At 41.2% G+C, this 15,311-nt stretch overlaps 1 protein-coding gene across 2 annotated transcripts in view; it reads left to right on the top strand.

Moving 5' to 3' along the window:
* The first annotated feature begins 363 nt into the window (after positions 1-363).
* Positions 364-15,311, top strand: part of ZFR (zinc finger RNA binding protein) — a 34,920-nt gene continuing 19,972 nt past the window's right edge. The window contains exons 1-7 of one of the 2 annotated variants that reach the window (XM_083575570.1): positions 364-808; positions 949-1,033; positions 7,864-8,146; positions 11,541-11,685; positions 12,824-13,042; positions 13,685-13,932; positions 14,283-14,474. In XM_083575570.1, the coding sequence (XP_083431696.1) occupies positions 772-808; positions 949-1,033; positions 7,864-8,146; positions 11,541-11,685; positions 12,824-13,042; positions 13,685-13,932; positions 14,283-14,474 (1,209 nt within the window). In that variant the 5' untranslated portion in view covers positions 364-771. The remainder of the gene's footprint in view (positions 809-948; positions 1,034-7,863; positions 8,147-11,540; positions 11,686-12,823; positions 13,043-13,684; positions 13,933-14,282; positions 14,475-15,311) is intronic. The other variant, XR_014539536.1, reaches the window with a different exon arrangement.

Raw genomic sequence — 15,311 nt, 5'->3', positions numbered from 1 at the left:
AATGTATCGGAGAAAGACAATTTTAGTCTTACTGATCATATCTTTATTAGAGCACTAAATTGCAAAAATGGGTCGCAATTCAGCAGAAGTACGATATGCTTACTTAACCCACTGATATCAATGGCTTAAAGAACGCTAATTCTGCACTGGATTGTGGGCTTCTCATCGTGAGCACTTTTGGGTCAAGTTTCTTTTGTGCAGAGGAGCCGCAAATAAGTCTGGAGTGTCTCCATGTGATTTTACTAACACAACACAGTGCACTTCGTAAAAGGCCGGGTAAGGAAAACGAACTGGAATGGAGAAGAAACCGCGCCCTGGCCAGAAAACTACGTTTCCCGACAGCCTCCGCACGCCTCGTGCGCACGCGCCGAAAGTCTCCGCCCGCGTCACGTTCCTGCCTCGCGGCGACCAAGAGAAACCCAAGAAGGACGGCGGGGGAGGGAGGAAGGAGAAGAACTACATTTCCCGCCGTCCCCTTTCCCTGTTTTACAACCTAGCAAGTGCCGCGCATGCGCCACGGAGAGGCCTGGCTCCTCAGTTCGCCCGTTGAATCCTCGTAGGTCGGTCAGTCGGTCGGCGGGCGGCGTGTGGGAGGGGAGAGCCAGACGAGCCAGCGACCTGCGCGCCTGCGACGGTGGTGGCGGCGGCGTCGGAATCAGTGAACCCGGAGTAGCAGCTGCAGCAGCAGTAGCGGCGTCGTCCTCGGAGCGGGGCGAGCGCCGGAGGTAGAGAGTGTGTTTCCACCGCCGCCATTTCTGTCAGCCCGGACTCATGATTCCCATATGCCCGGTAGTCTCTTTCACCTATGGTGAGTAACGGCCGCTTTGGCGAGCCGGTCGGAGGGCGGAAAGGAGGGGCGGCGGCGAGGCGGCCTCTCGCCTCAGGTGTGTTGCTTTTTGACAAGGCCCCTCTCTCTTTCTCTCTCTCCCCTCCATGTCGCTGCTGCAGTGCCCAGCCGGCTGGGGGAAGATGCCAAAATGGCCACCGGCAACTACTTCGGGTTCACCCACACCGGGGCTGCTGCCCAGTACAGGTAAAAGGGAGGCTGGCGGGAGGGCGGGGGAGGTGTTTCCCCGGCCCCCCTTCTTCCCTGGCGCAGCGGAGACCTTGGAGAGGAGATGCGCGCAAACGCCGGCGCATGTGCATGCTCGTGCGGAGGTGTTGATGCGTGTTGTGTGCGGCGACGGGGGGCGGAGCCGGCGGCGTCAGGCCTGCTTCTGGTCGTGCATTGGAATAAGGGCTCCCCGTCCTGCCGTAGGGCTGGATCCGCCTCCTCCTCCCCTCCAGCCTGGTGATTCTGCCGCCGCCTCTCCTCTCCGCCCTTCCAGCCCCATCCTGCGCATGCTAATGAAGAAGCCTCTGGTAGCGAGAACAGTACGGCAATGGAACAGACTCTGCTGGAAGGATTCATTCGCCTTCCTTGGAGGCTCTTAAGCAGAGGTTGGAGCATAGCTGTCAACTTTTCCCTTTTTTGCGAGGAATCCTATTCGGAATAAGGGAATTTCCCCTAAAGAAAGGGAAACGTTGACAGCTATGGGTTGGAGGGCCATCTGGATCATCTAGTTGAGGTTGCTGCATTGCAAGGGGTTGGACTAGATGACCCTCGGGATCCCTTGCAGCTCTACAGTTCTATATTTAGGTATCCCCAGATTGTTCAGTGAGACTTGCTTTCCAGCAAACAGGCACAGGGTTGCAGCTTCAAACACGTTTTATTTCTTTCGGTTCTGCAACCACACTCCTTCCCTTACTCTCCACCGCCAGACCTTGGAAAACGTGTATTTTCCAACTATATTTCTCCCACTACATACTGACTTTTGTGTTCTGTATGCATTCAGTATCCTCTAAATGGATTTGTTATCGCTCCTGTCTCCCTTAAATATTTGGCTTCCAAAACCTATTGCAGAGTTCTGTGGTATCTTAGACTAATTTTTAATATTCAAAATAAATAAGATAAAGTATAAAATATTAGGCAGGCTGTAAGGACTGATGGCTTATCATCCAGGGCTTTGGATCCTAAAATAAGTTAAGGAAGTTCATGGAAGAAGAGGTTCCTGTTCCCGCCTCTCCAAAGCCTCGAAAGGGTAGCTTCAAAAATAAAGAGGGCGTAGGAAACTTTCATTCTTGGAACTTCCTGAATGAATGTTAGAATCCAACCCCAGCTGAATATTTGTGCCCTGCTGCAAAAAAATGGAAGCTTGTTATTATTTATTAAATTTCTATGCCACCCTCCATCCAAAGATCATAGGGTCGTTTACAATATAAAATTTACAAAGACAAAGGCTAAAGTCTGACCTACTCATTATTAAGAACTGACAGTATTTCCTTTAGGCCCCCTCAGTGCAGACTGAGAATTCATGGCTTGTGTGATTCAGAGCAGCTTTCTCATAGTATATTATGTGCCTCGTGTATCTTACATTTTTGTAAAAGATGTATGTTGCTTTGTGATGACTTGGCTCTAAAAACCATAAATACGTACACTATTTTGGGGAAACTCTTAAACTAAGTGTTCAGTATGGTGTGGTTGTGTTACCAAATGAAACTTGAAATGGAATGATTTTGAAAGAGATGATAAATTTCATAACTTCTTAATTACATAACTTCAAAATAACATGCACACACAGTGCCTCACTTAGCTGAAATTATCCCCAGTGAAAGGAACATTTATTACATCTGAAAGACAGTCTGTCTCCTCTTTACGAATTGGGCCATTTTGTTAAATCGTTTTGTTTACTGTGGAAATACCTCCAATTTAAAATAATTTGTATTTTTGTCAGATTTTGGCATAGTGGAGATAACTGTAATGACAGCACTACTTTATAAGTTTACTTCACCAACTTTGTGACCTCTTGTATAATTAGTATGTCTTAGAGGTAAACCTTGAACTTGAAAACGTGTCAAGTGGTGGCAATTGTCTAATCCAGGCATCCCCAACCTGCGGCCCTCCAGATGTTTTGGCCTATAACTCCCATGATCCCTAGCTAACAGGACCAGTGGTCAGGGATAATGGGAATTGTAGTCCAAAACATCTGGAGGGCCGAAGGTTGGGGATGTCTGGTCTAATCATTCTCTTGCTTCAAATGAATATCCACATAGAATGCTTTTATTGTTTCAGGCTTATTTACAGCTGCTAGGTCGTATGTGAAATGAAATTGCTACACCTCTTAGGTTTTAACAATTGGAACTGTATTTTATTAACTTAAATCAGTTGCTTATTTCATGGTAAACACTTGCATATTTCATGGCACTCATTCTTAAAAGTGTATATTCCTGAAATAAACAGCCTGAGATCCAAAGAACTGCATGTGCAAAGCTATTCAAATCTGGGGAGAGGGCTAGGGGTGCTTTCTCCTTGTGAAGTGGTTTCCTGAAATTAGAATGGCTTTTGGAAATGTGGATCTGCATGTATTCTGCATGGTGCTTGAGATCTTGTCCATATTGTTGGAAATAACATTTTTGAAAGGTATGTAGCCAACCTTCAATTTATTTCGCTTGATTCGGCATTTTGCATAGTACAGCAGAAATATACTTTACAGACTTCTCCATTATTTGGTCTTGAGTTTTAATAATAATGCATGGGTAGTCTGTTCCCTGTGTAAGATTTCTAATGTGATGAAATTCTCTCTAGCCACAGTGTAACAGTTGTACTTGCAGGCTTGCCAAATCTGCCTTTCCAATGTTCCATTTCAAGAAGTACAACTCTGAAATGTCGAAAGCCCAAATAGATTTTCCAGTTCTGTAATTACTGGAAATAAGATTGTTGCCACTTCTCAGAAATTCCCTAGTCATTTCTTGCATTTCGTTGACTCTATAGCAGGGGTCGGCAACCTAAGGCCCATGGGCCACAAGCAGCCCACGGGGGTCGTTTAACCGGCCACTGACCCCCCCCAACCGAGCCACCCACTTGGTGAGTCCCCGCACGCTGCACTAAACCAGCGCGGCATGGAGACTTGCTTCCGCGGTGCCGGAAATCGCGTCTGTGCGGACGCTGGAAATCACGTCAACGCAGGTGTCGGGCCAGGCAAGGTAAGCCTTGCCAACCCCTGCTCTATAGCCTATGGAAAACAGTTAGTGCCTCATACAAAACCTATTTAGGTGGCATATATAACAAAAAGCCACCCTCACCTTTAACAGTAAAACAACAATATGGAATGTATTTTATATTTATTTATATATTGTCCACTCAAATAAAATAGCAAGACAGTGCGCAATATACCGGTATATGTGAATACAATAAAACATAATATACTGTAAAAACAATACAAAATTATCTCAGTAATGATTAATACAAGAACCCTGAACCTGGCCCTATGGCATAGAAGCAGCTGGTGTAGCATTTTTTATAGCAAGGCTGTTGCATGCTGTTGGCTGTCCTCCTCCATCAGCATTATTGCTATTCCCTTCTGCTCCAGGTTAAGTTTCATGGCCATGGGAAGCCCCATGTAGAGCATATTATAGTAATCTAGTCTCAAGGTTAGCAGGACATGTACTACAGTGGCCAGGTTATCTTGACCCCAAGATGACTGTAATGGCATGCCAAATAAAACTGGTGAAAGGCACTCCCAGCCTGATCAAGTTAGGAGAAGTATTTCATGAGGATATTGAGGTCCTGAGCTGTATAGGGCTTTGTAGATTAAAACTTTGAATGACCCTGATACATTTTAAAACAAATCTGTTGGGACTTATAAGAGATTTTAACTTCATCACAATTAATTAAAATACTTCTTTGGAAGAGCTTCAAATACAGCAAAGATACAGCAACGTTTTAGGTAAAGGATGGAATTACTCCATATGCAGAAATAGTGATTAGAACAGAAGAGTTGCCTCCATTCTGTCAAAACTTCTCTAGAGTTTAGGCATGCTTTAATACAGCTATAAAGAAGAGCATCATAAATTATTTTACAAACTGTGAATTACCATGGTATTATAGTGATACAAAATGTTTCTATGACAGTGATAGCTTATAGCTAATAAAAATGACAGAACTACTGATTCCCATTCAAAAAAGGGGGGGAAACACACAACTTCCTAGGCATGATGACAGATGAAAAGAATCTCTAAAAATGTTGATTCAGTACTAAATTATGTATGTGTGGGGGGATTAGGAGAAGAATGGAGTCAACAAGGAACAGGCTATGCATAGATCTGTTGTCATGAGAAATTATTCAGACCAAAGAGAAGGGAAGAATTGGCAGTTTGAGACACTATTTTAACTCTCCTTTTGCACACAGTTTCTGCTTAAAGGCGATTAGCAGAAGTTACTAGTTCTTGCCAGTGTGCCTCAGAATACAAGGTTGAGGGAGGCTTCTCTACCCAGGAGGTAGGAGGTCAAATCCTACAATTTGTAAAATCTTGCAAACTCGATCACTGGCTCTGCGGGTTGTGGCAGACGCAAGGGGAACAGGTTTGCTAAAGTAAATGTGGTAACAGAACTATACCAGCCTTAGAATGAATAATGTTAAGGCTGTTCATTCTGTGCCATAACAAAATACATTTTCTTCACATGAAACATTTCAAATATTTCTAAATGGTATATATACTTTTGATTTGCTGCTTCATCATTATAATGAATGTCATTTCACTGCCTTCTCAAAATAATGAAAACGTTGGCTTCACTTGCCTAACATCACTTTTTAAGCATTCTATGAGCCTACTTATGTTTTGCATTATATTTAAGCATTTTGTGGGGATGGTGTATGCATAATTATGTTGCTACTTGAAGCATTTCTTCAAAGATGGCATTTTCAAAAGAACTTTCTTTTTGGGGTATTTTCTTGGCCAATTCTTGCAAGATAAGAGTTATCATTGAAGGTTGCTAGAATGATTGTTTCATGAAGGGAATGCTGTTTATTATTATTTTCTTACTTTCTCTGTAGATTTATCTGAATCTTCCTTTTTTCCTAAATATACTATCATATCATATATACACTTATACCAGTTTGTTTTTGAATGTTTGAGGTTATGTAGTCGCAATTGCTCCACACATGCATGAGGAAGGAGTAACCAAACACATGTCTCTGATTAACCCCAAAACTGCAAAAAAGGACCCCTTCCCCCAAACAGCCTATTTAAATGTCATCAGAATAGAAGTAAGAGCTGCCTCTAGAAATCAGTGGAGAAAAACAGTTTTTTAACGTAGCTGGCTTTGACACTAGAGTGCTCACCCCTTTCTGCCCCTCACCCCTGAACAGCCCAATTAAAATAAGATGTTCGGTGGACCCAGGATGCTGGATAATGGGATGGTCAGAAATGTGAGTGGGAAGGAATTGAACTGCACTCCACATTGCTATGCTTGTAATACAAAATAGTGCACCTAAAATTACTAATTGCTATACAAGAATGAAAATGGTCCCTGCCTGCAAGTTGACAATACACTGCCTTAATGTGGCCTGTTACGAAATTCCTAGCCTTCTATCCTGGGATTCAGCTCCTGCCACATGTTCTTTTCAGCCTGTCAAAGAGCTGTTTGTCAGGCTGCAGGGAACCCAGTTTACAAGGATAAGAAGATGCACAGGGATGACTCCCAGTGGGTCTGTCTTCACTTGCGGTTGTTCTTCCCACAGCATGCTAAACAGCTGTTTGATGGGCTTGGGGGTGGAGGAAGCATGATTTTCAGTGCCAGTCGGCTGGGGAGCATGAGAAACACATGACAGGATCTCTTTCCATCACGTATCATCCCTTCTCACCCTCTATCTGTGTGCGGGGGAGGGTTAATTTGTACACGGCCCTCAACCAAATGTGGCCCACACAGTTATCAAGGTTGCTTACCAGTGATCTAAATGTTTATAATCACATGAATATGGTGCTTACATGACTTTTCTTTGTATGTGTTAGTGTGGGAGATGAAAACACTTTCCCATGCAGGAAATTAGCTGCAAATACATTTTCAGGTGTGCTTTTTTTGAGGCTTTCCATTTCCTGGGAGCATTCTAGGAATCTATATCTGACTCTGTTTCTTTGGTTCTATTGCACTGCAGAGTGTTTGGAAGCATTTACTCTACAGTAGTTGTTTTATATGGAGATGTGAAATCGTATTTTTCTTAGATGTAGTATAGCTATAGAACCAATTACCTGACTCTGATCTATACATATTTTTAAAGCAGGTGTGGGTAAGCATTTCTAGCCAGTTTCTCCCTACCTGTCAAATCAACTGATGTCACATTGTCATTAGGTTAGACTGGTTTGAAGCCCTGGTTTTAGGACTTTAAAGCACAGTGTGGGCAATTTGAAAGCCCTTTTGCAAACAGCCCTCTCTAAACTTTCAAACGTCAGGGGTTCAGAGAGCACTGTAAGGTTGCTTGCAAAAGGATTTCAAACGTGTGGCTTGCCCAAAACTACATCGGAACCAAATGGGGAGCCTTGGTAGGGCAGGTTTGGCCTGTGGGTTGGAGGTTCTCCACTTCTGGTTTATGTAAGTTTGTTTTACATCAAAAAATATCCTCTCAAAATTATATTTTGTTAAAAATGGTTCATTGGTTAAGGATGCAATCCTGTGCACTTTCCTGGCAATTAACTCCCGGTGAGATTTACATCTGATGAGTATACATGCATAGGATTGTACTCTAAATTATTTTGCTTTTGAGTAGCATTAATGTTCAGTGCCGATTTCGCTAACCTTGTGACGTTTGCCTCATGTTTGCACAACTGAGCTTTTCCAAGACCGTAAAAGTGAAAGGCCCCATTGAAAGGTTTTGAGAAATGGGAATTCCATGACTTATTTAGACTCCTGGTCACTGTGCTTGTGTTTCAGACTTAGTTTAGCCTTTTTTAAGCTACCCTTAAATTTGGACAATTTAAGCAGCTTTGCTGTTAGGTGTCTGACATTACAACATCATCATATTTCTTGTGTTTGTCTTTCTGTTACAGCCAGCAGCCAGCTTCAGGTGTAGCCTATTCCCATCCAACTACAGTTGCAAGCTACACTGTCCATCAGGCTCCTGTAGCTGCACATACAGTTACTGCTGCCTATGCCCCAGCAGCAGCAACGGTTGCAGTTGCAAGGCCTGCTCCAGTGGCTGTTGCAGCTGCTGCAACAGCGGCAGCCTATGGAGGTTACCCAACGGCACATACGGCAACAGACTATGGTTATACACAGAGACAGCAAGAAGCTCCTCCGCCGCCGCCTCCAGTCACTACACAAAATTACCAGGTACTTAATGGATAGACCATAATACTTGTGAAATTGAGTCTTTTACCTTCTAAAACATGATGGGTGATAGAATATGTTAAATATAGAGTAAGAATGTGCGTGTATAACTGTTACGTAGTTTAGGTCAGTAATTCACAGAACAGACCCTCACTTGATTAGCGGTGAAATGTAATAGGGTAGCGGATCTACCGCCACATCTTCAGCCCTGTCACTCATGCTGGCAGGAGGCATGGGGACAGGCAAATCGCTGTGCCAGCCTGAAGTTGGTGCAATGATCAAGACAAATCAAATCCAGTGAAAACAGTGAGACTGGGTTAAGATCCAGCACATCCTGGACTGGCTCAGCTGCATCTGCCCCTGGAATGGCCTGTTGGGGGACTTCCTGTGCTACTGCTGTTGTAGATGCCCTTCAGTGGTACTTTCATGCACCCATATGTTTTGTAAGACAGTACAGGAATCTCTTTTTTCCCTTTAGCTTGACCATCGCATAGTCAAATATATTTTTAAAAACCTGAGGATAGCACTATAACACCTCGGGGAAGAAATATGTAAAACATTACTTAATGTGGAAAGTAACACTAATTTAAGTAATTATTAGCCACTGAACATTCCTAGCAAATTATTAACTGTAGCATAACCACCTCATCAGCATGCTGCAGAACTTTTAATTATTTAGCACTGAACATGCCTGCAGGCTGTAACATATGTAAGATATTAGTAGATTATTATACACAACCTGAGATAAAAGGCAGTTGTATCCCAAAGAGAGCTCAGTTTCACAACAGTCTGTCAGCATCTCTACCTGCTTCACACCTGATGTCACATGTGGCACCTGGTATGGGAAAGGTGGATGCAGTCTGGGGAAAACTTTTTATGAGATAAATTTGGCCTGCAACACTGGAGGTTCTCTTTTTTAAATACATATTTATTAAGATTTTACAAAACAAAGAATTTCATCATTTCAAAATGCATCATTTCCATACATAAAGCTCAAGAAAAACAAAAATATATGACAGAAAAAAAAGAAAAGAAAAAAAATAGAAAAACAGAAAAAAAAGAAAAACACTCTTTCTTAAATTTATAAAGTTCCATGCCCCTCTGTCTTGACCTCCTCACATCCCCCTTTTTTGTGTTCTACTTTACTCCAATCAGATTCAGCAAATTCAAAACCTTGTTTCAACCATACTTAATGTTATATTCTAATTATTATGTCCCCATTTTCCATTTTTTTAATCCGTACCTCATCTTATAAAATATGACATAATATTGTTCTGTTCAAAACCCCTTATCCTTTTTTTCTTAGATTCTTCTTTTCACACACCTTTGACCAAAGTCACACAAACCCTGTTGCTTTTACTTCCCACATCCTATTGACACTCAAAGATTTTACAGTATTTTTGTAGATAGTCCTTAAACTTTTTCCAGTCCTGTTCCATCGATTCTTCTCCCTGGTCACGGATTCTGCCAGTCATTTCAGCCATCTCCATGTAGTCTATCACTTGCGTCTGCCATTCCTCCACGGTGGGTAGATCCTGTGTCTTCCAATATTTAGCTAGAAGTATTCTTGCTGCTGTTGTTGCATACATAAAGAATGTTCTATCTTTCTTTGGCACCCATTGGCCAACTATGCCCAGGAGAAAGGCCTCTGGTTTCTTAGGGAAGGTACTTTTAAATACTTTCTTAAGTTCATTATATATCATTTCCCAGTAAGCCTTAACTCTTGGGCAAGTCCACCAGAGGTGAAAGAATGTTCCCTCAGCTTCTTTACATTTCCAACATTTATTGTCAGGCAGGTGATAAATTTTAGCAAGCTTGACTGGGGTCATGTACCACCTGTAAATCATTTTCATAATGTTCTCCTTTAAGGCAATACATGCCGTAAATTTCATACCGGTGGTCCACAACTGTTCCCAATCAGCAAACATAATATTATGACCTAGATCCTGCGCCCATTTGATCATTGCTGATTTGACCGTTTCATCCTGCGTGTTCCATTTCAACAGCAAGTTATACATCTTTGACAAAATCTTAGTTTTTGGTTCTAACAGTTCTGTTTCCAATTTCGATTTATCCACCTGGAAGCCAATTTTTCTATCCAAATTATAGGCCTCTCTTATTTGATAATAATGAAGCCAATCTCGCACTTTGTCTTTTAATTTTTCAAAACTCTGCAGTTTCAATCTGTCACCTTCTTGTTCCAAAATTTCCCAATATTTTGGCCATTTAGCCTCCATATTGAGCTTTTTCTGAGCCTTAGCTTCCATAGGTGACAACCACCTTGGGGTTTTACTTTCCAGCAAGTCTTTATATCTTATCCAGACATTAAACAAAGATTTTCTGACAATATGGTTTTTGAATGCCTTATGAGCTTTAACCTTGTCGTACCAAAGATATGCATGCCACCCAAAAACATTATTAAAACCTTCCAAATCCAAAATGTCTGTATTTTCAAGAAGCAGCCAGTCTTTCAGCCAGCAGAATGCTGCTGATTCATAGTACAATTTAAGATCTGGCAGGGCAAATCCACCTCTTTCTTTTGCATCAGTTAAAATTTTAAACTTAATTCTAGGTTTCTTGCCCTGCCAGACAAATCTAGAGATGTCTCTCTGCCACTTCTTGAAACAATCCATCTTGTCCAAAATTTGCAAGGATTGAAATAAAAATAGCATTTTAGGCAATACATTCATTTTTATAGCTGCAATTCGACCCAACAAGGAAAGCTTCAAGTTAGACCAGATTTCTAAATCTTTTTTAACTTCTGCCCAACATTTCTCATAGTTCTCTTTAAATAAATTCAAATTTTTCGCCGTCATATTAATCCCTAGGTATTTCACTTTCTTAACCACCATTAAACCTGTTTCATTCTGAAACCTATCCTTTTCCATTGGAGTTAAATTCTTCTCTAATACTTTAGTTTTTACCCTGTTTAATCTAAATCCCGCCACATGACCAAATTCTTTAATCAATTCCAAAGCTCTTTTCATACTGGATTCCGGCTCCTGTAAAGTTAGAACCAAATCATCTGCAAAGGCTTTCAAGCAACACTGGAGGTTCTCCAGCCTAATGTAGAGGTTTGTGCTTGGTGTCTTGTGGGTAAAGTGATGGTGATACAGCATTTTTTTAAAAAATGTAGGGGGAAAGGTTGCTTAACAGGACATTAACATTTGTTTCTTTAATGCAAGATGTCCAGTACTAGCTTCATTTAATCTAGCAATCTTAGGCAAAAAATACATAGTTTGATCCTCAAAAATGTAGCTTATCAATTCTGTTGAATGTTTCTACTATTTTAAAGTCTGATTAATTAGAATAATCAAAATAATTCAGTAATAGTCCATATGTTTAATGGAAAAACTAATATCCATGTGTTTTCTCCCCCATTCCCATGTTTCTTAAGGACACCTATTCATATGTTAGATCTACGGCCCCAGCTGTAGCTTATGACAGCAAGCAATACTATCAGCAACCCACAGCCACTGCAGCTGCAGTGGCAGCTGCTGCCCAACCACAGCCTTCTGTGGCTGAATCGTATTACCAAACAGGTGAGTTGCAAGCTTTAAAGAGAACGCCAGCTTCTTTGTTGTGATATAGTCACAAATGTGTTACCATCTGCAGATGCTCAGACTCTAGTAAATAAAATAGTTTGTTAGTAGCTTGGTTTTCAATGGTTAACTGTTTGGTGGTTAACTTAGTATTTGTAAAGCAGTCAGGGCCCAGATATGCAAATATTAACAATCCTCTAGCTTCTAAATGCTCATTTAACTGCTTTATTCAAAGAAAGATTCTAACATGACTGCATCACAGAGTGCATGCCATATTTTATCTTCTTAGGACTTAGAGGGTCTGCTTCCTAGGTAAAACATTTGGCCATTCTGAACTTTTAAGTCATTGGAGAACAACCTTTTTTGTGACTGCCACAAATAAAGGTCAAAGCTTTTGAGAGTGTCACTCTAATGTACCTTGCTGTGCATATGTAGCCTCATGTGGCTTGGCACTGTTTTACAACTAGTCTACTCAGATGGGGAGCAAACAGCTATGTGTGAAGGAAATAGGAAAGGAGCAGAGTCAGATGCTTTAAATTGTTGCAGAGTAACGGGGGCAGGGAGTTAACTGCTTTTAACTAGAGAGTTTTTTTGGTATAAGTCAAATTAGTTTATTTTCTGGACATACCTGTATGGTGTGTTTTATATTGGAGCCCCATCCTAACTGGGAGCTAATCATCTCTTTTCATTAAACCAGATGTTGGTGGGAATTTTTTTTTTCATATAAATCAGTCTTGTAGCTGCATCACGTTCATATCGGTGGATAAAATATTAGATAGGAATGTGGAATAAGCATACATTGCAGTTAGTTTTTTGATCACTGTCTTCAGTTTAGCCACTATTATGTGTGTTCAAAGAATGTGGAGGTAAACATGTTAGTTTAAGTATTGTTGCACTGCAAGTAAAAGCGCAAGCTTTAAGAAACTGTCTCAATCCCATTAGTATAGTGATAGTAGTATTTTTATAATAGAAGTTCCAAGTGCAGAGCTTAAAGTGTAGGGTAAGATTTATTCCCATATTGTCTGCCTTATTCAATAATAAGATAAAGTGAAAAATTAAATGAAATTGATTTTTAAATTATAATTGTTTACATGATTATTGAAATATTCATGTAATTATGCTCTTTTGTCTTAATTAGCTCCAAAAGCTGGCTATAGCCAAGGAGCAACTCAGTATACTCAAGCCCAGCAAACTCGTCAAGTGACAGCCATAAAACCAGCCACTCCAAGCCCAGCTACTACTACTTTCTCCATATATCCTGTATCTTCCACTGTGCAACCAGTTGCAGCAGCAGCTACCGTTGTTCCCTCGTATACCCAAAGTGCTACATACAGTACAACAGCAGTTACTTATTCTGGTGAGTATTGCTTGTAGAAGGGATATTGGAGGCTAGAAATGACTATTTAGATGCCTTTGTAAGATCAAGGGTACAAATGCTGTGCGGAACATGTCTAGATTTTTCAAAGACAGGTCCTGTACTCAAATTACTTCTTGTGAACTTTTGCTTTGTCAAATGTGCTGATTGTGTACAGGTTTACTTAGAAGTAAATCAACTATGACCAGTTGGACTTATTTTGAGGTAATTGTAGGGTTACAAATTCAGACTCTTAAGAACGGGTGAAAAAGAGTGTTGATGGCAGACTGTTGGTATAGAGCATGTATCTTCAACCTTTTCAGGCACGAGGTGATGCCTTACAGATCTATGTTGGACTGATTGTACAGCTTTGCTGTATGTCTGTGGATGTTGGCATTGCTCCACTAGAAAAAAATTTGCTTTTGTAACTTGAAATAAACTCCTCTTTTCTGGCTTTGTAGCATTGCTTGGATATACAGATTGAGAATATTGGTTTTACTTTTAAGTACAAGTTTTGTGCATCTATGTTAATGCTGAAATCCTCCTTAATTAAGTGATACTCTGGTGTGCACTGTGCATTTATTACATTTAGATTTTCAAACTTTAATGTGCTTATAACTTACAACTTTTTTGGATCATTTAAAGGTACATCGTATTCTGGCTATGAGGCTGCAGTATATTCAGCTGCATCATCTTACTATCAACAGCAGCAGCAGCAGCAGAAACAGGCGGCGGCGGCAGCTGCTGCTGCTGCTGCGACAGCCGCCTGGACAGGGACCACCTTCACTAAAAAGGCACCATTCCAAAATAAACAGTTGAAACCAAAACAGCCTCCCAAACCACCCCAGATCCACTATTGTGATGTTTGTAAGATCAGCTGTGCTGGACCACAGGTATTGCTGCTTTCTGATTATGAACTTAATTGCTTCGTAAAATGAAACAATTAGTATATGCCAAATATTCAGGGTCAATAAGTTTTTCGCTTCAGGGTTATTTCAGTTTAAAATATTCCAATTGCACTTTGGTTTTTGAATGTTTTGGAAGTCGAACGGACTTCCGGAACGTATTCCATTCGACTTCCAAGATGCGACTGTATAATTATGTGGAGGAAAGTATTTTCAGGATACTTTTCAGCAGCAAATCAACTTCATGTTGGTTATCTCTTGCACTTTGCTTTTCAATGAACAGAATAATATGATAAATGAACTAATGTGTCTTGTTATTCATGTGGTGATTTAAACAGACTTACAAAGAACATTTGGAGGGACAGAAACATAAAAAGAAAGAAGCAGCTTTGAAAGCATCACAGAACACAACCAGCAACAGTTCATCTGCTCGTGGGACTCAGAACCAGCTGCGTTGTGAACTCTGTGATGTGTCTTGCACAGGAGCTGATGCTTATGCTGCTCATATTCGTGGAGCGAAACATCAAAAAGTAAGCCTCTCCTTCCTCTGCCCTCCCATTTCTTAGGTTTTATACCCAGTTAGTGTCCCACCCTGGACAAAATGAATGGTCTGACAGGCAGGCAAAATTCATCACATTTGATAGGAGGCTGGGACTGCCCACCTTTCAGTTACCTGACACAGTATGCCTTTAGGTAATTCAGCCTCAAATGAATGAATTGTGCTCTCAATTTGTTCTTTATAGCTATGACTTTAATTCAAGCAAGGGCTTCATTGAGCAGTAAACGTGAGCCCCACCTTAGGCAGGGATTGGTTGCACTTGGAGCTCCTGAATTGAGCCTATCAGAATAAGGCTTGCATTTGGAGCGAGGGAGAGAGAGGAGAGAGAATGATAAGTCGTTCTGATCTGAATCACGGAGTCGGAAGGGACCTTGAGGATCAACTGGTCAAACCTCCTGCAATGCAGGAATCTACAGCTGTCCCCTACAGGGATAAAAACCTGCAACCTTAGCATTATCAGCACCACTCTAACCAACTGAGCTACAACACATTAAAAAATCTGCAAACACACATCTCTACATAGTGTCCCATGTACTAGCTACCAGCATGAACACAATCAGATCTTTATGCACTAGAGCCTCTTCTGGTGTCTCTGAAGGTGACAACAGAGGCAGTGTCAGAATGGTGCCAAATGTAAAAGGTATTGAATGTTAGTACCTCTTGCAGAGGAACAGTTGGGAGTATATCAGTTGTGGGGCAGGTGGTTGTGGCTGGGGTGCAGTTTCATGCAGTATTTCATGTGTGTATTAGACTCCATTAAGTTTCCGCTCATGAATTCTGCGAATTCTTTTGAAGGTTCCTTGAAACT

Source organism: Podarcis filfolensis, assembly GCF_964270895.1.
Source record: "Podarcis filfolensis genome assembly, chromosome: 11".
Lineage (NCBI taxonomy): Eukaryota > Metazoa > Chordata > Lepidosauria > Squamata > Lacertidae > Podarcis > Podarcis filfolensis.
Note: the sequence above shows the minus strand (reverse complement) of the source record. Positions and strands in the feature narration are given on the sequence as shown.